Source organism: Barbus barbus, assembly GCF_936440315.1.
Source record: "Barbus barbus genome assembly, chromosome: 42".
In the NCBI taxonomy this organism is placed as follows: Eukaryota; Metazoa; Chordata; class Actinopteri; order Cypriniformes; family Cyprinidae; genus Barbus; species Barbus barbus.
This window is the reverse complement of record NC_136720.1, coordinates 17544791-17570826: the sequence shown is the minus strand read 5'-3', so window position 1 is coordinate 17570826 and position 26036 is coordinate 17544791. Positions and strand designations below refer to the sequence as shown.

The following is a 26036-nucleotide window of genomic DNA, read 5'->3' as shown; positions in this document are numbered from 1 at the left end:
ACTGATTCAAATAGCCAGGATGGATCTCATCTCTATTGCTTCTAAGAATTGTAAAAAAAAACAACAAAAAAAACAACAACATTGTTTAGATTGTTTAATGAAAAGATACTGTAAAATTAGAAAAAAAATACTGTATAGGTAATATATTACACACACACACACACACACTGCTGGGTAGTAACTGATTACATGTAATCTGGATTACATAATCAGAATCCAAAAATTCAGTACTATTAATTAGATTATGTTACATTTTAAAATACTCATAATCAGACTACAGTTATTTTTTAGTTATTCACACAATAGTAATAAATTATTCACAATTGATTGATTCTTCCTAATTCTTCCTTTTCATGAAACTCACAAACCCCCTGCAGTTCCTTTAACGAACCCCACTTTGGGAAACCTTGACATAATGTAATGTTTCATGCACTTCGTGTTGTTAATAATAATGAATGGAATATATTTTCTTTCTCTTTGTACACTGTAAAAAAAAGAAAGGTTGAGCCAACTTCAAATTTTAAGGCAACCAGCTTCAGCAGATTTTTGAGTTTTCTCAACTTGTTGTTTTAAGTTTATACAACAAAATGTTGAGAATCTCCTACAAAAATACATTGAGAGAACTCAAAAATCTGCTGAAGCTGGTTGGCTTAAAATTTTAAGTTGGCTCAACTTTTGTTTTTCTTTACAGTGTACTTGTATATCAGTATGGTATAAGAGATGATCATATTTAAATCAATGTGATAAATATGTAAAGCCAAAAGGAATTTAAAAGTAATCTACAAGTGGGGGGGGGGGGGGGGGGGGGGGTTGTAAATTGTGTTTATTTTAAAGTGTAATATGCAAACATTTTTTCAGTGAGGGGTAGGTTTAGGGTTAGAAAATATCTTTGATCAGTATAAAAACAATATAAGTCTATTGAAAGTCCCCACAATTCACAGAAACAAACGTGTGTGTGTGTGTGTGTGTGTACCTGTTTTTCTATTCAGGTGGGGACTTAAACCTGAATACACTCATGGGGACTCGGGTCACGGTGGGGACCTAATCTGAGGTAAACAAGCTAATAAATCACACAGAATGTCGTTTTTTGAAAATCTAAAAATGCAGAGTTTCCTGTAAGGGGTAGGTTTAGTTGTAGGGTTGGTGTAGGGCAATAGAAAATACGGTCTTTACAGTAGAAAAAGCATTACGCCTATGGAGAGTCCCCACAATGATCGCAAACCAGACAGTGTGTGTGTGTGTGTGTGTGTGTGTGTGTACACAGAGAGACAGGAAGATAGCAGCACATGTGATTAAATTTGAGCACAAAACAATAAAGAATCATGCTAAATTATTCGAGTACAATCAAATAATATTCATGAGAACATCTTTACCACACCAAAAACAAATGGTGGCCAAAAGATGGAGTTCTCATGCAGTCCAAGTAGGCAGCTCACTAGGACTAGGTTTTGCAACACAGCCCCACTCTCTTCTCATAGCAGTGTCTGCCTAGCCTGAGCTCCTCCCTCCTGCAGAAGCGAGCTGCAGCACCTCATTCAAACCCATCCAAACTCAAGGCATGAGCGTCTGCTCTTCCCCGCACAACTGCTGCTGATCACCTACCTGCACAACAAACTCTGGATATTCGTCTTGTACTTTATAACCCCTTCAGACCTCCAGAAAGAGGCGAACTAAATCATTCTGGCCCTAAACGAACTCACAAGTGGTTTTCCAGACTGCAAACATGGCGAGTGCCTCGTACCACATCTCTAATCTTTTGGAGAAAATGACATCCAGCGACAAGGATTTCAGGTCAGTCGTAGTGCAGATATATTGAATGGGTGTTAAATAGCATGCATGTGTATTTCTAGCGCTTGCGATGGCGTTTAAATGTCTTAATGAATAACGATGCCACAGAAAGTTTTAGGCCGCGAATAGCGCGACTGTTGTTGTTTAGGGAGTTGATTAGCTTAGCATGTCAAACTCACACTGCTCGGGCCTTCATTTTGATTTTTGCTGTTTAAAATTGTGAATGGGTCATATATTCAAGGCTATAATTAACAAATTAAAATTGTATATTTGACATCACTTGCTGGAACTGAAGCTGTCAAAAAAGTGTTGGTTTTAGTATGGATGTTAGCTAGCTAGCCGCTAGAATTAGCCGATTAGCTTTAGCATATCTTTTTGGTGGCACTGCACGCGAACTGTCATACCATTTGCAACGAGTAACGTTACAATCATTTTGAACAAATCATGGGCGGAATGTGCAGAAAGTTAATGAGTCTGTGCAATAGCTCGTATTTGATGTAATTTATTCCCCTAGGGTTCATAAGTTGGCTAATGTTAGCATAAGTGCACGTCTGTGATATGTGCATATTTTTAGAGAAGTTTGTATAATGTAAAATGCATGTTGAATTCAGGATTTATCTCTGCATTCAATCTTTCAGAAAACCTTTTTAAATGTACGTACTGACAGGTTTGACAGGTCATGCATTTATTACTTTATTTTATTCACTTAATCACTTGCTAACGTGCAGATTGACACTTATTTATAAAGGCAGTGGTTGATTCTTGTACTTTATAAGTCAGTGTTAAATTGGTTAATTGAAATGACTGCAACATTTAAAGAAAAAAATAATTATTTTTTTAAACAATAGTGAAAGATATTTACCTCAGTGTTACACCTGTAAGCAAAGACTGTATGACAGTTCCTTGTCGACTTTGGTCTGAGAATACTTGCTTGCTCAGAACCCAGATAGCAGACGTACATTTGCAAGATGTCTATTAAGATCTCTTGATCTGGAAAGCATCTGCTGTCTACAAACGTCTGGCAGACGTCTTTCAGATGTCAGTTTTACATACATTCTAAATCATAAACATCTTAAAGACATCTAATAGACGTCTATTTGACGAAACGTCCTATAGATGTATTGCAGATGAGCAAACACTCGCAGATGTAAATGCAGACATCAAATAGACGTCTCCGAGATGTATGTGTGCTATCAGGGAAATGCTGTCAAGGCCAGAAACTTGTAAATTTAGATAATAATAGTTGAAAAGTTGTAGCTAGTCTATATAGTTATTCTAATTTGCATTTTGGGCTGTCTTGCTGTTGGGGGATTCCCTTCTAATGATGTCAGTATATTGAGCAGTGGCTAACCAGCAGGTTAATGGTTTGTGAGTTTTATACATATCCGACAGGAGTTCTCAAATGAATGCTAATGCAGTCATCGGATCATATTCCCAGAGTCTTCCCTGCCTGTCATCTCCATCAAGCTGTTTGCTGTTCGCTTTCCAGCTTTTTCTGAATTTCACAAGATTTCACCCCGTGGGAACATTTTGCTTACACACCATTCTAGGTCTCCTCTGTTGGCGTGTGCTGGCGTTCCCTCTTTCGCCCTGCTGTTGGAGCATGTGCGTCTCATGCATTATTCATTACTTAGGCTCTCGCTGGAATAAGAGATTCCATGCCTTCAAATATATGCCAAAGCAGACGCACATAGGCCTGTGTGTGTGTGTGAGAGAAAGAGAGATGGCACGTAATAGGGTATGCAGAAGGTTTTCATGTCACATATGAGGTTCTGTGCTGAGGCTTTGATGTTGGCACCCAAAGACAAGATTTAATTTTAATCCACTCCAGTTTCAGCTCAGAAGTGGATTATGAATTATCAAACCATGACAAGTGAGAGGAAAAGGTGCTTTGCTTTGACATAATGCCAGCAGCCTCGCCATACAGGTGGCTCTCACGTTACGGCCATGTGGGTGACTTTACATTAACCATTCTGTTAATGCTGAAGTCATATGACACACTCTTTAAGTGTGTCAGTGTGTCTAGACCATTGGGAGCACCTTTGGAAAAAAAGCCTTGCAACTGGTAGTCATTGCTTATGTAAAATGTTGGATTTTATGAGTGAAAAAGGACATGCAATGGAAGAAAATGTTGATGGTGGTTGGTTTTTATTCATTGGGAATTAGTTGGATAGTGAAAAATGGTCTTTATATGATGACGTTGGATGGTAGGGGATTACTAACATGGGCTGCACAAGTTATTAAATTTTGCTGGAAGAAACACATTTTTCTTGAGAATAAAATTAAATAAGTCATTCATAATAAGTCCTTGTTTATTCCCTCAGATTCATGGCCACCAATGATTTGATGTCTGAACTGCAGAAGGATTCGATAAAGCTGGATGATGATAGTGAACGGAAGGTGGTCAAAATGATCTTAAAGCTCCTGGAGGACAAGAACGGAGAAGTTCAGAACCTGGCTGTAAAATGGTAAGAATTTAGCCATTATTAATTTGTTCCAGTACTTCTGCACTTGCATAAACTTGAAAGCTTCTCTTAGTTAGCTATTTTCAGTGTGTCCTTCATGAATTGGCTTCGGTTTATCCTCTGAAAATGTTTTAATGTGAAATTGATTTGTCCCAGAGTGATTTAGTAAGAGGTATTGCTGTTTTTCACTTTGATTTATCTCAGTTATTAGCCTCTAAAATTCGCCTTTATTTTATTTATTTTTAAAGGGATTGCATGAATAAGTCAGTAATCTCTCTTCATTTTATTTTGGCCTTTGTGTAAGTTTGCTTACAGAGCCTTCATTTTTAAACCTTATGAAAGATAAAGCCATCTTGCGAATGGATTAAAACTGACTTGAATGCTAAATAGAAATAATCTACCATTTTGCAGTATGGACATTTTTGCAAGCAATAGACAAATAGGAAGCATTTCAGAGGTTGCACTAAAAGTCCTTATTTCTTACAGTTTGGGCCCACTTGTCAGCAAAGTGAAGGAGTACCAGGTCGAAACCATTGTTGATACATTGTGTACAAACATGTTATCAGATAAGGAGCAGCTTCGAGATATTTCCAGCATCGGCCTCAAGACGGTGATTGGAGAGCTCCCGCCAGCATCCAGCGGTAAAACAACATGCTAACGATTTTAATGCAGTTGTTTCCAGAGTTGTCGACAACTGTTTTTCCCTCTATCATGTGCTAAAAGGCCAGAGAATTCATTCACATGTGTTCAGCTATATTTAGTTGTTTTCCTGCACCGTCTTGCCTGCTAAGTCCATTTCTCTTTGCTTTAGGCTCTGCTCTTGCTGCTAGCGTTTGCAAAAAGATTACAGGCCGCCTCACAAGTGCCATTGCCAAGCAGGAGGACGTCTCAGTTCAGCTGGAAGCATTGGACATCATGGCAGACATGCTGTGCAGGTATGTCAGATGAGCCATGTGATGACTGCTGCTTTTGTTTAGACCACTTGTGCTTTTGAGTGCACATGGGTTCCTGCCAGGTAATTTCTGGAAGTGTTTGTGAACATGCATCTCCCCTCTGTGGCAGTTCTCAGTTATCTTTTTCCTCAGTTCACTGAGCTGAATATACTTTTAGATCTTTCAGTTTAGAGGCTGACTCTCAGCTCTGTGTGGTAACTAATGGCATACTTTGAATTTGTCTTGATTGATTGCATTTTGCATTTATATTTACATTCATGCATTAGGCAGAAGCTTTTATCCTGCTTGTGTGTTTCTTGGGAATTTGAATTCACAAGCGTGCCATTGCTAACGTCATGCACTACCAGTTGAGGTGCATGGAATTATTTATACGCAAAACATGTATTTCCCCACGATTAGGATTTAAGGCCTATTCACACTAAAATGGAAACTATAATAACTGTATTAAGATCAACATCAATGGACAGTAACATTGGTTTGACTTTAGTTATCAGTTTTGATGTGAATAGGTCTTAAACTTTAGAAATTGAGCAGCAGTTAGCCTACATGCTTCACATGCAAAAAGCCATGGTTCTCATGTGGCTGACACAGGTTTGAATTCAGTCTGCAACATATTCTGATTAGGGCTGGGTGATATATAGAATATTAGCAATAATATCGCAATAATTTTGACGACGATGTAAAATTTTAAAGGTCCCATGACATGCTGTTATTTGGATGCTTTTATATAGGCCTAAGTGGTCCCTAGTACTGTATCTGAAGTCTCGTTCCCGAAATTCAGCCTTGGTGCAGAATTTCAGCCACTACGAGCCAGTCCCACAATGAGCTTTCCTTAGGACGAGCCATTTCTGTGTCTGTAGCTTTAAATGCTAATGATGAGGAGAGAGGCGGGGCAAAGGTGGAGGGTGGGTGTGTGTCCTGCAGCTTGCGGCCACGGTTCCATGCGCTAATGTTGACAGTGGATGTATCGCAATGGCTCGTAGACACGCAGTCCTTCAAGCTTTTCAGTTTGACCCAGAATCTGCGGTTACAGCAGGACGTCTCCGAATGGTTAGTTTAAAATATTGTGTCTGGATACGGTCAGTGTTTCCCACACATAGACTTTACCTGGCAACAATATCCACCACCCGCTGCCATCAGCTCCCGCGTCTCACACACACGAGCACGACTTTAGAACAATATTTAGTAACTTTCAGACCCTTTAGGCGGTTTTTTTCCCATAACGGGTACATACTAACAAACCTAGCGACTTAAAAAAAAAAAAACCTTATCATTCAGTTGGAAGATGTCTCCAGTACTGCTCTCGGCGTCTGTTCTGAGCAGCGAGCGGCAGAGAATAAGCACTTTCAGTTTGCCTTAAAGCAGCAGACTCCTCAATAAATTATTTACAAAACAGCGTTTACAAGCACTTGTCGCTTACTGACTGTTTGGACTTTTAAATATGAACATAATTTGTCTGTTAATATGCGCAGTTTATTAATGAGACGCAAAACAGTGTTTCGCTCGTTTGCAAGCCATGATGTCTCTCGAGGAAAAAAAATAAATTGCGCTCGCCTCGCAGGGTCGTAGCTCATTTTCTCATGGGCGGGCAAAGCAGAGAAAGGGGAGGTAACCTTTCCCCGTATGACGACATAAGGGGAAGATTCCAGATTGGGCCATCTGAGCTTTCATTTTCTCAAAGGCGAAGCAGTATACCCAGGGCTCGGTTTACACCTATCGCCATTTCTAGCCACTGGGGGACCATAGTCAGGCTAGGGGAACTCATATTAATGTTAAAAAACCTCATAAAGTGAAATTTTCATGCCATGGGACCTTTAAAATATCATGAATATTGAATATTTCAAATTCAAGCATACTTTCTCAAAAGAACGCACCGAACGTCCAATATTACGTCCTTTTAAGTATTACCGCGCAAGAGACGTGAGGTAGCTTTCAATAGTGCGGTTGCCAGATATCAAGAGTTCACATCCCCAAATCAGAGCTTCCCTGTTACAAGGATACATTTTCTGCCCGGTGTTTTGTTTATTTTAAGCAATCTGGCAACCATGTACAGTGCTCGCTCCTCATTGTGGAAGCGCCGCTGCCGATGATCTGAAATCACTGACAAACAAGCTGGAGTTTAGCATCTAAATGAAAGTGTCACTCAGCCGGTCTGTGTTCTGTCATGAATCATGATATCGCGACTATATTGTTTGCAACTGTGATCGCTGAATAAATGCACTTACTCAACCGCTGTTGTTTGAACAGAGAAACATAGGCTATTGAAATTTGGAATTGATATTAGGAATTTCACTGTTATAATATTTTTAATTTGTTTTACAAGTTTTCATAATATAGACAGTCTTAAGTCTTTGTTTTTAAATTTTTTATATATATATGTATATATATATGTATGTATATGTGTATGTATATGTATATATGTATATGTATATGTATGTATATATGTATATGTGTATATATATATATATATATATATATATATATATATATATGTGTATATGTGTGTATATACATACATACATACACACACACGCACACACACACACCCCTATATAAGCATATAATTAATCAGTACACTAGAGGTAAAATAAACTGTGTATGAGTCCACATTCTATTGATTTGTGCTCATAAGGCACATTTCCCCAAATTTGTTAAATTAGCTAAGAAATACCTATGTGTTCCAACCACTAGCTCTCCATCTGAGTGGGTTTTTAGTGCCTGTGGGAACATAATTTCATGCCACAGAGCTTCTCTTAAACCAGAGACAGTTGACAGATTTGTGTTCTTAGCTTAAACCTTATCCCAGTTTAATTATTTCCCCCAGTTGCACAGTGTAAATTGTCAATTGCATGCACTAAAAAAGTTGACACAATGCATGTTCAGTACTTGTTTTGCATTAGTTCAGTTAGATATACAGTTGCATCTCTAAAAATTTGAATATCGTGAAAAACTGCTTTTTTTTAACTTATTTCAAAAAATGAAACTTTCATATATATTTTAGATTCATTACATGTAAAGTAATACATTTCAAAAGTTTTTTTGTTTTAATTTTGATGGTTAGAGCTTACAGCTCATGAAAGTCAAAATCCAGTATCTCAAAATATTAGAATATTTCCAAAGATCAATCATAAAATGGATTTGCAAAGCAGAAAAGTTAAAGTTCTTTAAAGTATGTTCATTTATGCACTTTGTCACAAACGCCAGCATCAGTGAGGAATAGCATGGAAGCGATCAGCCTGTGTCTCTGCTGAGGCACTATTGAGCCTTCAGCTCGTCTGTATTGTTGGATCGACTGTTTCTCATCTTTCTGTTGAAAAGATCCCATAGATTCCATATGGGGTTCAGCTCAGGCATGTTGGCTGGCCAATCAAGCACAGTAATATCATGGTCAGCAAACCACTTGGAAGTGGTTTTGGCACTGTGGGCAGCTGCTAAAGTCCTGCTGGAAAAGGAAATCAGCATCTCTATAAAGCTTGTCAGCAGGTGGAAGCATAAAGTGCTCCAAAATCTCCTAGTAGACGGCTGCATTGACTCTGGACTTGATAAAACACAATGGACCAACACCAGCAGATGTCACGGCACGCCAAATCATCACTGACTTCGGAAACTTCAAACTGGACTTCAAGCAGCTTGGGTTCTGTACTTCTCCAGTCTTCATCCAGACTCCAGACATTGATTTCCAAATGAAATGCAAAATTTTAATTTATCTGAAAAGAGGACTTTGGACCACTGAGCAACAGTCCAGTTCTTTTTCTCCTTAGCCCAGGTAAGATGCTTCTGACGTCGTTTCTGTTTCAGAAGTGGCTTGATAGCCCTTTTCCTGAAGACATCTGAGCTTGGTGACTCTTGATGCACTGATTCCAGCTTCAATCCACTCCTTGTGAAACTCTCACAAATGTTTGAATCAGCTTTGCTTGACAGTATTCTCAAGCTTGCGGTCATCCCTGTTGCTTGTGGACCTTTTCCTACCCAAGTTCGTCCTTCCAGTCAACTTTGCATTTAATATGCTTTGATACAGCACTCTGTAAACAGCCACACCTTTCAGTAATGACCATCTGTGGGGAAGTCGTGGCCTAATGGTTAGAGAGTCGGACTCGTAATCAAAAGGTTGCGAGTTCGAGCCCCCGGCCGGCAGGAATTGTAGGTGGGGGGAGGGAATGTCCAGCGCTCTCTCCACCCTCAATACCATGACTGAGGTGCCCTTGAGCAAGCATGGCGCTGCAGCATGGCTGCCCACTGTGTGTGTGTGTGTGTGCATTTGTTCACTACTCACTGCTGTGTGTGTGCACTTGGATGGGTTAAACGCAGAGCACCAATTTCGAGTATGGGTCACCATACTTGACAATACGTCACAACTTTTTTTTAATCTGTGACTTACCCTCTTTGTGGAGGGTGTCAATGATTGTCTTCTGGACCATTGCCAAGTCAGCAGTCTTCCCCATTATTGTGGTTTCAAAGAACATGAGATACCCTGAATTTATACTGTAGAGATGGTCATTTAATGAAACTCCAATATAAATATTCTAATATATTGAGATACTGGATTTTGACTTTCATGAGCTGTAAGCTCTAATCCTCAAAATTAAAACAAAACCTTTGAAATGTCTTACTTAACATGTTATGAATGTAAAATATATATGAAAGTTTCACTTTTTGAAATAAGTTACAAAAAAGTTACACAAAAAAAGTTTTTCACGATATTCAAATTTTTTGAGATGTACCTGTACATGTGTTTATTTAATAAAAAGCATTAAGTGATCACTAGGTCTAGTTTTTTTTAAATGCTTAAATTTGCACTAAACATTTTATATTTACTTTGTAACAATAGCTGTTCAAGCTAAATAGTTTTTGTTGTTTTTTTGTTTTTTTTTAATGGTGCAAAAGACAATCATGGTTTTTTATTATTTAAAAGCAAATGCAAACACATCGAGATATATATCGAATATCGTAAGAATTTTTAAAATATCGAGATATCAATTTTTTTTTATATATCGCCCAGCCCAAATTCTGATCCTCCTTATTTCCTAGTCATTTCCTGTTATTGTCCATTATCTGACTCTTTTAGAATAGAGTACTAACATGGAATACCACTATGCAGCACAGTATGTTATGTTATGTTCAGTGCATTATTGTTTTTTTAAAAAAAGCTTACATTATGCAGCGGGAGATTTTTGCAACATTTATCAATTACAGGCTTAATTCAGTAAGTGCTATTCAGTTATCTTGAACATAAAAATTATTTGGAATTTTTAATCCTGGTATGTTTAAAACTTGAACTTTGTGTAAACTGCATAGTGGGATACAGTATGCCTTTTTTATAGTGCACATTTTGGTAAATAAAAGAAATTGGCTATATATGCTATATACTTCAGAAATAATAAAAGTATTATGTTAGTATTCTGTATTTCCTATCGAATAAAGTAGCAATATTATGTGGTCATTATGTGGCCTTTGCAGCAAATTCTTATTATAATGTCTTACATTTTTTTGTGTTCATTCATCCAGACAAGGAGGCCTCTTAGTGAATTTCCATCCTTCTATTCTGAGCTGTCTGCTGCCTCAGCTGACAAGCCCTCGCCTGGCAGTGAGAAAGAGGACCATCATAGCCCTGGGACATCTGGTCATGAGCTGCGGAAACTTGGTCTTTGTGGACCTCATCGAGCACTTATTATCCGAGCTCTCACGCAACGAGTCCATGTCAACCACGCGGACTTACATCCAGTGTATTGCTGCCATCAGCAGACAAGCTGGCCACAGAATCGGTGAGGCTTCCCCGTTGTTACAGACCTCAGTTAACTTATTGTCTTCAGGGTTCAAGACCTCATCTCGGTTACTCTTTAAGTGCTGAAAGCAATTTTTGTGTGCACTTATTGAAGTCATCAACTGTGATCTTCTCATAAAGCTATTAGTTTCACTACTGATGCTGTAATTTAGCCTTCGCTGGAATGAGCTTAAGCAAATCAAAGCTCTCAAAGGTCTTTAAATGGTCTAATTATTACAATAGCTGTTGCACAAAGCATGGTGTAAATACATTTGTGTTATGAGATCCTCCCCTCCTAGGTATTGCCTTTTTTATCACAGTTCTCCATGGCTTGATCTTGAAGTCCAGAGTCCCTTCTTATGATAGAAAATGTTTCACTCAAGATTGAGGTCACCAGCATTGACACTGAATCCTGATTACATTTCACTTTATGATTGCTCCGGTTGATGAGCAGTAGAAGTTATTCAGGCCGATGTGCGCCATCTTTCCCCTCTATCAGTTTTGCATTGACACGAAGGTTTTTGAAGTCATTCAAAGATAATTTGTTGATTATTCTTTTCCACAATTTTTAATAATGATACAATAATAGAGCACGTAAAAGTTGTCCTTAATTATTCAAAAGTTTGACTATTTTATATATTTCATAATATATATATATAGAGAGAGTATAAGCTTGAAGGCAGCTCTCCTTGGAATTTGACCTAACAAACTGCCAGAATGTTATTTTGCGACGAGATGTAACAATCTCCAGTACGGTCGTTATTTCCCATCACCTTGTCATCAACATTGTTCCATTGGTGTGCTGTTAAGGCAGTCCATTTGGCACAAATGAAATGAAGTGAAAAGTCATTTAGGTTTGCTGCTATGGTGCGCCATTCCCCCCATCAGCCAATTACCGCCTACGTTTGATGAAACAAAGACAGCTGCGATTAAGATGCGCAAGATTACTTCAGTGGAAAGAACTCCTCAAGTTGTTTTGTAGCTATCTCTTGCACTACTGTTTTAATTAAGTCCTTTTGTCATCTTAAGATTGTTTCTTTGATTGTGCTGAACACAGCAAGGTCTTTATCTTGCAGCTCTCCAAACTCATTTATATTTCTCAATGAATTATTGCAGTGTGATGTAAAGTTTTGTAACCCAACAAATCTCTCTGGTTTGTGTGTAATGATGGTAAATGACAACATGTTGGTTTTATCTTGCAGGTGAGTACTTAGAGAAGATCATCCCGTTGGTGGTGAAGTTCTGCAATGTTGATGATGATGAACTGAGGGAATATTGCATACAAGCTTTTGAGTCTTTCGTAAGGAGGTTAGTCTTACCTTTGATGGATTTTTTTTGTTTTGTTTTTTGTGACTACGCTCTTGTTACTTTTTTTGTGAGTAGTTTTAGTATAGATTATAAGATTTCTCAAAAAAAAAAAAAAGCTAATGATAAAACTAGTTTCACTTCTGCATTAATGTGAACTGATTATTTGTGTAATTAAAAAAACTCTTAATGTCTTTGATTCCCAGGTGTCCGAAGGAAGTCTACCCACATGTCCCAACGGTCATTAGCATCTGTCTTAAGTATCTGACTTATGACCCCAACTACAACTATGACGATGAGGATGAAGATGAGAATGCAATGGATGCCGACGGTGTAGACGAAGATTATCAAGGTACGAGGCGGGGCTCATTTCTCCTCTCTGTCTGAGGGAAGAAGGATTTATTCTCTCTCCTGAACCAAAAGTCTGTTTAGCTGTAAGTTACCAGCTCAGTTTGTTAGTTCTGGTGTGTGTTCGTCTCTGCTGGTCGCATAACAATAATAAAAACCCTAGGAATTATTTTTCCACATTTTTAGGCATCTTTAAAAGCAGTGTCTTGATAATACAGCAGTCGGAGGGGCAGTCTGTCCATGTATGGGACTGAAAAGTTGGCCATCTGCAGAGACTGTTTGCCAGACCATCAGAAATCAGCTTGTTATTGGCATGAATGGATGATGGCGACTTGTCTGGTCTAGCAGCTTTGAATAATGCTTAAGCCTTTACAGCCGATGAAATTGGCTCTTAGATTGGTTTGGGGGTACGGATTGTCCTGTAATGTCCAGACAGGCTTAAACGTTTGCCACCATTCCTCGTGTTACCTTAGAGATGGTCAAGCAGGCATTTTTTACTCTACTAAATGCATGTGCTGAGCATGTCTTGCCACTTTCTCTGACAGAGGATGTGCATTCTCCGAATGAAAATGCTTTTTTTAACCATTAGTGCTCTGAAGCACAACTGAGTTTGGATGTGTTCAGCATTGCATGTTGGAATGAAGTGTTTCATGTGGATGTATGGTTGAAGAAATGTGGGTTGCTGCACTTCAGAATTTGACAGGAGCAGACCGTAATGACAAGCCCCTGTCCAAAAGCTAGTTAGACATTCATAAATGCCTTGATTTTTATTCTCAGGCCCAACTGGAGTGTTGTTTTCATCCATAAATCATATTCCTACCTATTTGTTGTTTTCTTTTCAATAATCTATTATGCTGACTGCGCACTAGCTTGTAAGCAGCCTTAGGAGGCTCGTACACTTTGGCAGCAGATTTGAGGGTATGTTTGTTTTCCTCTCAGAAGCCCACGCTTCAGAAGTCCACGCTCTTGGTGTTGCTGAAGCAGAGGGTACAGGGGACAAACTTGTTGCTCTGTATGTTTAACAGTGTCAGAGTAATAAAGAAACAATTTTTGGGGCTGCTAGCTTGGAACTAAAGTACCCTGCCCATCTACATACATAATATTCAATTATTGTGAACAGTATGGATTGTAGCTGGGATTATTCAAAAAAGAGACTCTGATTATATTATCTAATTCATGTGATCCAAACAGGAAGTGATGATGAGTACAGTGATGATGACGACATGAGTTGGAAAGTGAGGAGAGCGGCAGCAAAGTGCTTGGATGCCGTGGTGAGCACACGACATGAGATGTTACCGGAGTTCTACCGCACGGTTTCTCCAGCACTCATTGCCCGTTTTAAAGAGCGGGAAGAAAACGTCAAGGCAGATGTGTTTCATGCCTACCTGTCCTTACTCAAGCAAACACGCCCTGCCCAGAGCTGGCTTTGTGACCCGGATGCCATGGAACAGGGAGAAACTCCTCTTACAATGCTTCAAATTCAGGTATGGAAGGTTTTTTTAATCTAGTACATTACAATATACTGTGAAGAGTACAATATTACTTCATACTCTTAGGCTTTCTAATTATGTAAGTTTATTTCTAAAAGTGATATATTGTGTGCTTTTGCAGGTGTCCATGATAGTAAAAGCACTGCACAAACAGATGAAGGAGAAAAGTGTTAAGACCCGGCAGTGCTGCTTCAACATGCTGACAGAACTAGTAAACGTGCTGCCAGGGGCCCTGACGCAGCATATTCCTGTTCTCATCCCAGGTATGTGCTGCTGGCAAACTACGACACGTTAAAGAGAGTAGAGTCATTCCTTCCATGATCATATGCTTAAGTCTTGACAAGTTTGATCAGCATTTATAAAAGCTTTATAAGGTAAACCTTCTCAGCAATTCCTTTATTTAGTATTTGGAGTAACGTTTAATTTTGTTCCTTCTAGGTATCATATTTTCTCTCAACGATAAGTCAAGCTCTTCAAATCTGAAGATAGATGCCCTGTCTTGCTTGTATGTGATCCTGTGCAACCATCAGCCTCAAGTCTTCCACCCCCATGTTCAGGCAATAGTGCCTCCTGTAGTTGCTTGTGTGGGTGATCCCTTTTATAAGATCACCTCTGAAGCACTGCTGGTCACCCAACAGTTGGTCAAAGTCATTAGGCCCCTCGATCAAACAGATGCTTTTGATGCTTCGCCCTATATCACTGACCTTTTTGCTTGCACCATTAAAAGGCTGAAGGCAGCAGATATCGACCAGGAAGTCAAAGAGCGAGCTATTTCTTGCATGGGGCAAATTATCTGCAACCTTGGTGATAGCCTTGGTGCGGACCTACCAGGCACTCTTCATATCTTCCTAGAGCGACTGAAGAATGAGATAACAAGGCTGACCACTGTCAAAGCTCTCACGCTCATCGCAGGGTCGCTGCTAAAGATCAACCTGAGGCCCATCTTAGGTGAGGCTGTTCCCATTCTTGCCTCCTTCCTACGTAAGAACCAGCGAGCGTTGAAACTAAGCACGCTGGCTGCATTGGACATTCTGGTTAAGAACTACAGCGATAGTGTAACACCGGCCATGATTGATGCTGTACTGGCTGAGCTGCCACCTCTTATCAATGAAAGCGATATGCATGTCTCCCAGATGGCTATCAGTTTCCTCACCACCCTTGCACGAGTCCACCCTGACTCGCTGTCTAAGATAAGTGGCTCCATTTTGGCTGAACTCATAGCTTTGGTTCGTTCGCCGTTGCTGCAAGGTGGTGCTCTTAGCGCCATGCTGGAATTCTTCCAGGCTCTTGTAGCTACGGGAACTGCCAGCTTGGGCTACATGGATCTGCTACGTATGCTAACAGGTCCTGTGTATGCCCAGAGTGCAGCGCTCACCCATAAGCAATCCTACTACTCCATTGCTAAGTGTGTGGCCGCTCTCACCCGAGCTTGTCCTAAAGAGGGCCCTGCAGTGGTGGGACAGTTCATTCAAGATGTGAAGAACTCGCGCTCCACCGACTCCATCCGATTGCTGGCTCTGCTGTCCCTTGGAGAGGTCGGCCATCATGTTGATCTGAGCGGTCAGCCTGAGCTGAAAACGGTCATTCTGGATGCCTTCTCCTCAGCCAGCGAAGAGGTCAAATCAGCAGCTTCATATGCGTTAGGCAGCATCAGTGTGGGGAATCTCCCAGAGTACCTGCCTTTTGTGCTTCAAGAGATCTCTGGCCAACCCAAGCGACAGTACCTGCTGTTGCACTCTCTCAAGGAAATCATCAGCTCTGCCTCGGTGGCAGGGCTTAAACCGTATGTTGAAAATGTGTGGGCTCTATTGCTCAAACACTGCGAGTGTACAGAAGAAGGCACAAGGAATGTGGTAGCTGAATGTCTGGGAAAGTTAACACTCATTGACCCAGAGACTCTTCTACCCAGGCTAAAAGGCTATCTCTTATCAGGTGATTGTCAGACTCTGCCTGTTAAATATGTATCAAAATACTTTAAATTTAAATGAATTTTTATACTATGTCAATGTTTTTGTGTCATAAATTGTTTCTTGTAAATCTTAGAGTTTTGATGGAAGTGTTCTTCGCTTTCTCCGCAGGATCGTCTTATGCCAGGAGCTCTGTAGTCACAGCTGTTAAATTCACAATTTCTGATCACCCACAGACCATTGACCCCCTTCTTAAAAATTGCATAGGCAAGTGCTATTATCATTTGGTTGGGAAATAACACATTTTTTTACTTTTTACTCTTTAAGTACAAACTTGCACCATGTTGATTTTTTTTTTTCCAGAACACATTTTAGAACTGGTTTTAATTGTAATTTTTTAAAATACTTATAGGTGATTTCTTGAAAACATTGGAAGATCCAGACCTCAATGTACGAAGAGTGGCTCTAGTTACCTTCAATTCTGCAGCTCATAACAAACCTTCTCTTATTCGAGACCTGTTGGATACAGTTCTCCCTCATTTGTACAATGAGACCAAAGTGCGCAAGGATTTAATCAGAGAGGTAATCTCCCCTTTGTCCCCTGCCTTTTGCTTTACTGTCTTTTTAAAACCTCAAAGCTCAATGACACCTGGCTCTTTCTAGGTTGAGATGGGTCCGTTCAAACACACAGTGGACGATGGTCTGGACATCCGGAAGGCTGCATTTGAATGCATGTATACTCTATTAGACAGTTGCCTTGATAGACTTGACATCTTTGAATTCTTAAACCATGTTGAAGACGGACTTAAGGACCATTACGATATCAAGGTAAGCCTTCAGACTCAACTCCATGAATCTTTCATGTGAGACAGGCTTTTTGCCGTGCAGATCATTTAGCGACCACAGAAGATGAAAGCGTGAATTGATTAACAAAGATTCAGTGTGCGGTCATCAAAGGCATAAATGCATAATGTATTCACAACATTAACGTGTTTTAATATAATTGAGTGCTTTGTTCTAGAAAATATGTGAATTTAAATGTTTCAGTTTACCTACACACTCTTTACAGGAATTATCATATATAGTATTTTTCTAGCAAGCCATGGGTATTTCATAGTTACAAGGAACTTCAGTGGGACCAAAAGTATGTGCATAGACTCATGAATCACAATGGTTTATAGTTCTTTTTGCTCTATTAATGTGTTTGCAGATGCTGACATTCCTCATGCTGGCCAGATTGTCCAGTCTGTGTCCCAGTGCAGTGTTACAGAGGTTGGACAGACTTGTAGAGCCGCTAAGGGCAACATGCACCACAAAGGTAAGCAAAATATTCAGCAAACACCAAAATCAGACATACCGCAATTTCTTTGTATACTGAGTAGTGGAAATCTTAAGATTTGAGAATCTTGAGCTGCATATAGCAGTTAACACATAAGATACACAAGAGGCGAAAGTTTGAATTTAGTTTGCACTATTTACCAATCCCGTTCCCCCTTTTTCTCACCAGTTCCTCTTTTTATGTGTAATCACAAACTACTGGAAAGGTCTTGAAATGGTGATGCCAATTCTTTGGTCAAAAAGTCCTTTGATTTCTAATTATGTTCTTTCTCAGGTAAAAGCCAACTCTGTGAAGCAGGAGTTTGAGAAGCAGGACGAGCTCAAACGATCTGCCATGCGGGCTGTAGTGGCCTTGCTAACCATCCCAGAGGCCGAGAAAAGCCCCCTAATGAGCGAGTTCCAATCTCAGATCAGCTCCAACCCTGAGCTGGCCGCCATCTTTGAAAGCATCCAGAGGGACTCCTCCAGCGCCAATATGGAATCCATGGACACCAGTTAAACGTCTAATAAAGCGTACCTGTTACCATCGCTCCCAAGAAAATCCACAAAGAAAACCAACCCTGGGGGACCCTTGTATTGTTCCATGCATTGCACTGAATCAAAAAATAGGAGGAAAACTAAATCTAAAGTTAAGAAAAGAAAAAAAACTAATGAAAAGACAGACATTCGTTCTCTTAAGCTTCAAAGCTTATTACCACATTTTTTGTTTTTCTATAAACAACAGGAAATCGCTTCAGTTGTTCATTGTTCTCCATTCTTCTCCATTTTTTTTTTACTTTTTCTTGTTCATTTTCATAATTCCTGAGGTTCTGTAGGTACCTCCACTCACAGAGGTGCAGAGGGCCTTACTAGGTTCCCTGAAAATGAATAGACCACAGTATTTGTGTTATCATGGGAGATTCGTTCTTTACATTCTAGGCTGCTGATGACTTAAATCGGGATCTACAGGGGTAAACGATAGCACTCAGTGAGTCTGAATCATTTTAGGACCATGTTTTTTTTCTGTCATGTTTCTTATCAAACAGGTTTTATTAGGTTTTTGTACGATTTGAATGTCATGTCTCCTCTTTTTACTGTTGACAGCTTGAGTAAAGAGCGAGATAAGTCTTAGAACTATTATCCCGAAGAGGTGTGGCATAGTTAGGGTATTTCATTGGATGAGTGACTGCTTATTTTTCCTTCACTGCATTTCATTACATTCCCACTGTCTGCAGAATTGCGAGTCATCAGCATGTCACACATCCAGAGAAATGAGCATTCAGCTGCACACGTTTTGCATAATATTTTTCTTTTTCTATTTGATGACAGTTTTGTTTGGCTCCAGCATATAGAGGTGAAATATGACATCAAACATTGTTATGAGAAAATATTGCCCTGTATGGAACGCACATATGTGAATAAAATGAGTGGAGAATATTCTCTCAGGTGTTCGACTATATTCTAAAATCATAAGGGTGTTCTTGCTGTTTAGATCCACTATTATGCTGCCTCGTCTGCTCACCTGTAAAATTGGTTGGGAATATGATTTTTTTTTTTCTCCAATAGAGCTAGTTTAATTTACAACAATGTGTTTAGTGTACAGATCTCTTTTTAGGGATATCTGTATTTTGGGGAAAGGAACACCATCATAGATCTCACCATATATCTGACCAATGGGTGACTGAAATTTAGTCCGATGCCCTGGAATCCACAGTGTGTAGAATACACCGTCTAGGCTTAATTGTGTGGTCATGTATGCACCGCGTTCTACATCCATCGAAGTGTGACAGTATGGCAATGTTCCTCCGTAAGAAATCAATAAAAGGTCCATTGCAGCCTGCATCTACATGTCATTTTATGGTCCTTCAAGTTCAGTTAGAACCATCATAATGGCTGATGCAAATTGTGCAGAAAAATGACAAGAGCTGTCTGAAATTGCCACTTCCAATTTGCTTTGCTGACTTTAAATGTCTTTTGCAAGTGAGGCTGTACTGGTTCTTCTATCAGTCCACCTGGAACCGAAGGTTATTACAGTGAACACTTTTGAAGAACTACTCTGGATTTGACAAAGGTTAGTACCACTGTTTTATTTGAGGCTTTTTGTACCTCATACGTATTTCATTTAAGTTGTCTCTGAAATAATATATTGGGACAGATTCTTATCCAAAGTCCATACACGTTTTCCATTATCTTTCAGTGTTTTATATACAGCTGTACTTGGAGACTGCCACACCGTTATCTGAATTCATTGGCCAGAATAATCTGCAGTATGGAGCAGATTGTTCTGCAAGACTGGCTGTACTGCAACACCATCAAATTGAGCGCATCTTGGAAACGGTTTTGCACGAGTAACAGAGTTTATCTTATATCAATCAGCTAAGAATTTTTGTTTTGTTTTCAGGAACGAATAGTTGTAAAGTTAACATGACATTTATTTAGTTTAGTGTGTTCCTGGTTGTGGTTTATTCATCAGCACTAGTTAGGGTAACTTTGTTTTCATTACTTGAGGCATTCAAAGTATAACTTGGAAGCAAGTCGGAAATTGTTTTATGATTAACATCAATGTGAGGACCTGGTCAGCTCTGACGTTTGTCCATGCTCGGTCCGTATTGTTCATCAGAAAGACAAAGCAACAATGCAAAGGTCATCGACCCTACCCATGCATGTTGAACAATTCATTTTTATAAGCTCAAAAAAAATGAAAATATCAGCATTTCAACATGCCATGGTGGACAAACTGGCTAATTGAGAGTAGAAGAGATTTGAACAGGGTTTTGATTCGCTTCTAGGCTGCTGGAAGCATTAAAGTACATTAGCAGTTTGTCGTCGCTTAAATGAACCCACTTCCAATTTGCATGCTAATGAGTCACGCAAATGCTATTAAAGGCCAGTTTACAGTGGTCCGATTTGCATCAGAGGTGTGAGGGCTAATGCACAGGTGTGATCTTTCGCTCAGAAGGACAGATGTAGGCCATCATCGTCGCTTCAAAAATGTGTCCTCCATGTTAATGCTAATTTTAGATATTTCCACGAGAATCCCATGAAATTTTATAAAAATGTAAACATTTCAACCAATGCTTTCTTTCTAAAAAGACGAAAAGAAGCCTATGGCACACAGCCTACTGTGATCTTATTATTATGAGCAAGCCCCCCCCCCCCAAAGGCTAATCATCATTATAGATGAAATGTGTTTTGTAATGACGATGAAGTGTTTGTCTGCACTGCCCTATGGGAGATCGCAGCATGAGGCTGTAAAAAGCACACTGCAGATTAATGCTTCCCTACTGCTGACAGATCCTCCATGGCCTGCTGAGCAGCTGCTTGTAGCTGCTTTAAAGCCTGAAGCTTAATGTTTCACCTCTAAGCCGGATTTAAACAATGCAAAGAGACCTCACCCCCTAAAGGGGACTATAACTCATATCATCTCACTAATGACGCTTACACTAGCTACATGCCAGAGTAAAGTCTCTGTGCTGACAAATGTCTGTATTTTGAGGCAGTTTCTCAGAACTGGAGCACGATTATGGAGTGTTTGTTGATTTAAGGTGGATGAAAGGTTTTTAGAGCATGTCATGAGCTCATTCTGTGGCCAGGTAACCAACTGTGTTGTATAATATTTAGCAAATAACATCCGTTTTTATTTTGAGTCGAGGTTTGTTTTGTTTGCTTCTGTTCTGATATTAATGACCCTTTGCAAATCATTTCACAAAAATGGGTTGTTCTCAACTCTCTGTGAGGTCCACACAACCACCCAATCAGCAGCTGAGAGCTTTGTTGTCTTGGATTTTGACTGGTCTGTTAAGGTGGTCATGGTAATGTCCTGATTTCAGTAGTTTGGATTGTCCACAGTATAAGGCGGCAGCTAGCCTTGCCATTGAGCGGTCTTGTTAATATTCTGCATGCCAGTGGTAAGTTTTACAAGGTTTATCTTTATCATATATTGTTCCAAATTATCCTGATATCAAAACAGGATATTTGCCTTACTCTAAAGTTCTTTTGTTGCATTTCAAGAACTTATGTTCAGTTGAGAACTGCAAGGTGTCCAGTAAACGTGTGCATCTTTTTACAATATTATATTGCTTTTTAGGTTGTTGGCTGCAAGACCCGAATACACTAATTTCTTTAGTTTTCATGCTAAATCTTCTTTAATCTGGCACTGACAAATTTCAAATGGAGAATAAGGAAATTTAAGGTTTATGTGGAAGGAAACGGGCAGGCAACACCTTTTATATTTCAAGGTAGATTGTGTTTGATTAATATGTGAAAGCATGAGATTGATTTAAAACAATCCTGATGTATCAGTAGATGAATTATCTCCACTGTGGCTGAAAATATATTTTCAGTGCACATGCATTGGATTTATGCAATGAAACACCTATTTATATGTTAATGGACTCCTTGAAGACTAATGGAATTCTTGAAATCCTGTTGGTAAAGATAAGAGCGGAATTATTGCTCAAGAATATCTTTAATTAAACTATTATTTATAGGAGGGAGAGGTTTAGTGATATTAATTAAAGTTTATTTGGTAATTATGAACCTATTTTTTTGTGTTCAGGGTTCTAACATTTTGTCCTCTTTAAGGGTAAATAAGAATCAAGATGGGCTTTTCTGGCAAAGGCATTCCTGTGGATGGGAATGGAGACTGGTAATATTTTCTGTGCTGTTAATATGAAACAGTAATGCAACTATTTTAAAGTAATATTTATGTTGGGATGCATTACGTACACTGCCAAAAAAATACGTTTTTCTTTCTTTCCAGTCAAAATATCTAAACAATTCTTAAATCAAGAAGGATTTTCTAGACAAGTAAAAATTATTGTCTTGTTTTCAGTAAAAACAAGTCAAAATTGAGTGAGTTTTTGCTTGAAACAATCAAAATCTGCCAATGGGGTAAGCAAAATATTGTTTTCTGTTTGAATTAAGATTATTTTGCTTAATTTTTTAGATGTTTTGGCTGGAAACAAGATAAAAAATGCAAGTAAGAAAAGCTTTTTTGCAGTGTATTTGGTTATATAAGCCTTTAGTATGGCAAGAACAAACAATAAAATACACATTTATAGCTAACAGCACAGTTGGGGATACTTGCAATGTAAATGTATCAAATCTTATCACTTGCTCTGTCAACAGGCCCTCCAAAGAAATCAGGAAACACAGAAGTCAATCCCCTTTTCGTGATGTTTCACCTGTACCATCGCATTTCTCAGAACCGGCCTCATTTCTGCAACACAGGGTAAAACTGCAGAATCAACAAGACTACTGACCATTAAACTGTAAATAAGTAGTTGTATAATAGGTCGGTGGGATAGTGTCGCAAAATAACTGCCTTGGTACATAATGAACCTATTCACCTAGTCATGATTTATTTTGCAGTAATGACTGGTTAACTGTACATTATCACACATTATATGGCATCTAGAACATCACATGGATGTATTTGCCAACTCTGCTTGTTTTGCATAGGATGTAATTGCCAGCCTTCCGTGTCTCCCTGGTGTAAAGGGGCCACTCAGGGATGAAGATGATGATGATGATGTTAGGAGTCATAAGAGCTTGCCAGCGGTAATGACTGGACTAACCCTCCAACCCAGAGACAAGAGGTCATACAGACATTCTAAGAATCACAACGTATCTGGTTTACCCCCTCTCATAACCGCCAGGTACAAAATATAATTTTTTTAACTGGTTCCCTTCATAAGCAATGTTATATCGGAATAATTCACCGAATATATTGTCATTTAATCACCCTCAAGTTCTAAATCTTAACTATTCCTGTAATGCAAACACCACTATTTGTCAGTATTCAATGATATGCTGGTATAAACATATGATTACCAGGTGCAGTTTGATTGTGAAAGGCACTGGATGCAAAACTGTCTCCAAACTCCCACCAATCACCAAATCCAGGAATACTTGGAAGGAAACAGACCCCCCAAGACCACCTTGTAGGTCTGGATGCAGGTAATGCCACCTTTGTTCCTTAAAAAGTTAGCCTATGCAGGTGTATTTCAAGTACATTTTATAAAAATGAAAGTCACGCCACTGTGGACTTAAAACCGTGAGCTCATAGATCAATATCAACCATCTACTGACTGGCCATCTAAACCCTGACGATAAGAATTTGCAGCAGAATTCAGTGCCCTTAGCTTTTTGGCTGAAGGAATGTTAAGCTCTTTCATACTTGTCACTGAGTAGGCAGGAGGCTCTTTTTTTGCATGGTTTGACTTCGTTCTGCATTTATGGGCGCTGTTAAATTCACAGAACAAAAATGAAAAGGCAGAGTCGATATCTTGCCCGGCAGATATGTGCGGAGTCATTTTCTGCTTATTAATGATTTAAAGCCTGGTTAGTCTCGGCGTCACATGGGCATGTATTTTTCTGCTTTCCTCATTTATTTGAGGCTGTGAGGTGCGAGAGAGAGAGAACAGAGTTCAGCGCTGAGAACCGAGAGGGAGAGAGAAGGCATTTAGATTTCTATTCACATACTATCAGCCCCCACAGCTGGGCTAATAAACTGAAATTAAAGTGTCCCAATAAAGTGGAATTACACAATGCAACCAACAGCACAGTCAGGTCTGCTTGTAAAGCGCGGAGAGTATGTTTAAATGCCTGACTTTGGTAGATACAGAACTTTAAGAGCAATGAGTTTCAGATGTCTCTGCTTGCCAGGACCATCGCTAATGAAATGGTATTTGGACCTTAATGTGATTGAAAACCTGATAACCTTTGCAGTACTGGACCATTCTGTGGCCAACTATGCAGACAAGGCTTTGAAATATATGTATAGTGATCATATAGATCATATGTAATTAATAATTCTGCACCATTTTCACTGATTTCCTTTTGAAGCTATAGACTTTTATGTTTAGACTTGTTTGTGTTATAGATTTGTGTTACTTGCATCTGACCCAAGTTTCTCACATTCATACTAAAAAGCCAAACTCTGCCACTAAACTTCTCTCTCTTTAATCTGCAAATTTCCCAGTGTTTTAGTGCATTACTTTGATGTTACTAAAGGGTTAGTAACATAGAGAGCATAAGTGGCGTGGAGGATAGATGGATGAGTAGAAGCAATGTTCCCAGGAGAATATTTAAAGGATTTTTGCATAACCAAGAAAAAAAAAATTCTTAAAACTGGACATTTTGAATGTCAAGAAAACATTGAAAAATAACGTTTTCATTACATTTTTTAAATGACAGAATGGAATGTTCCTCTAACATTTGCATAAACCTAGAAAAAATGCTCTTAATACATTAAAAAACCGGACATTTTGAATGTTAAAAAACATGAAGAAATAACCTTTAAATAAAACATTCACTGGGTAAGCACTTACTAGAGTCTTCTGAATCATTGTCAGGCACTTTTAGGTGGTCTGGTCATTAGATATAAGACATTGGATGACATTATAAGACAATAGTCTCTGCTTACAAAAGTAATAGCACAACTGAGCCACTCAAATTGATGTATCATTCTTTTTTTGTAGAACATAAACAATAAACACATGAAACATACTTAAAGTTTTGCAAGAAACTAAGCAAGCATCACTAATTACATAGCTGGTGCTACACTATCAAAGTGTGCATGCTTGTTAGTTTTGAGCAAATAAAAGATTGTGGTATTTAAATGTCTAATGATTCTTATTCTCTTATGAAAAAGGCCGGACAAAATGGAATTCAGTTCAGCTAAACCTGTTCATGCATTGATGCATCCAAAAATTGTACCTGTCGGGCAGATGTCTCTCTCTTTCAAGGTGCATAGCGTTCAAGGAAATGGGCCCTGCTTGCTTCCTGCCAAAGCCTCTGGAGTGTCCCCGAGATCACGACTCACTTTCCAAAGTCCTGTAGTGCAGGCAGTGTACCCTATCAGTCCTGACACCATGCAACAGATGAGGCAGACTGAAAGAGCGTGCCAGCCCCTGAGGTCTGTGCTGAAAAAAGCACCAAACGGAGGAGTATTTGACTGCCCACTGGCGGCCCACCTGCTGGAGCCATTTTATGGGTTCCAGGAGCATCTGTGCCGCCAGATCCTACACTCTCCATTGCCTTTTTGTGCAGCTCTGCCACAGGTCCACTTTCCTTGTCTCCAGGACCAGGTTGATCTGTTGCCTGCACACAGGGGTTTATACGATTCCCTGATGGAACGCACTGTGGAGCTGTGCAACTCCCAAGGACAGAAGCTTCCCAAAATCACCATGACTTGCCCGACGCCTTCTCCGAAACACCTGTGCCGCACAGAATTTCGGCATGCGGATTAAAGGAACAACCAAGATGGCTGCCGAGTAATCTGACATGACTAATTGGACTTTAGTGCTGCTCAGTGCAGTTCAAAGTTAACATTGATCTGTGCACAAAGGATTACAAAAAGATCACCAATTTATTTTTTTCAAGCCAAAACAGACATCTGTGCAATCTCTTGGCATTTTTCCTGATTGCTCAGTCCTCATTATTGCACTCACGGTCATAATGTTCTCCTGTGCACAACTCAAGTTATTGCTGTATAACCAATCATCTTTCATCTGGTTACCATGGAAGCCCTAAGGATCATTAAACTGTCGTAATTGGACCCTGGGGGCTGCACTGTTCCACAGGTATAGGAAGTGCCTCAGAGGAGCATTATAAAGTCATGCCGTACAATTTCCTGGATCCCAGGATAGGAATCATAAGTCTGTCTTACTGAGGAGGAATGTCATTTTTCTTTCCAT

General features: G+C 39.4%; 2 protein-coding genes across 2 annotated transcripts; both read left to right on the top strand.

The window, feature by feature from the left end:
* Positions 1–1463: 1463 nt before the first annotated feature.
* On the top strand, positions 1464–19175 carry LOC306861548 (cullin-associated NEDD8-dissociated protein 1-like). Its single transcript, XM_079403875.1, has 15 exons — positions 1464–1791; positions 4113–4256; positions 4740–4894; positions 5065–5188; positions 10712–10968; positions 12170–12275; positions 12479–12624; positions 13812–14104; positions 14232–14373; positions 14549–16042; positions 16189–16284; positions 16430–16599; positions 16681–16845; positions 17228–17335; positions 17630–19175. Exons 1-15 carry the CDS (start codon positions 1724–1726, stop codon positions 17852–17854), a joined length of 3693 nt encoding a protein of 1230 aa, XP_079260001.1. The 5' UTR covers positions 1464–1723; the 3' UTR covers positions 17855–19175.
* A 2760-nt stretch (positions 19176–21935) lies between these two features.
* Positions 21936–25589, top strand: LOC306861860 (uncharacterized protein; the record flags this gene model as incomplete). The annotated part of the gene is made up of 5 exons (XM_079404337.1): positions 21936–21982; positions 22465–22567; positions 22798–22994; positions 23173–23295; positions 24992–25589. 5 exons carry the CDS (start codon positions 21936–21938, stop codon positions 25587–25589), a joined length of 1068 nt encoding a protein of 355 aa, XP_079260463.1.
* Between the last annotated feature and the right edge of the window lie 447 nt (positions 25590–26036).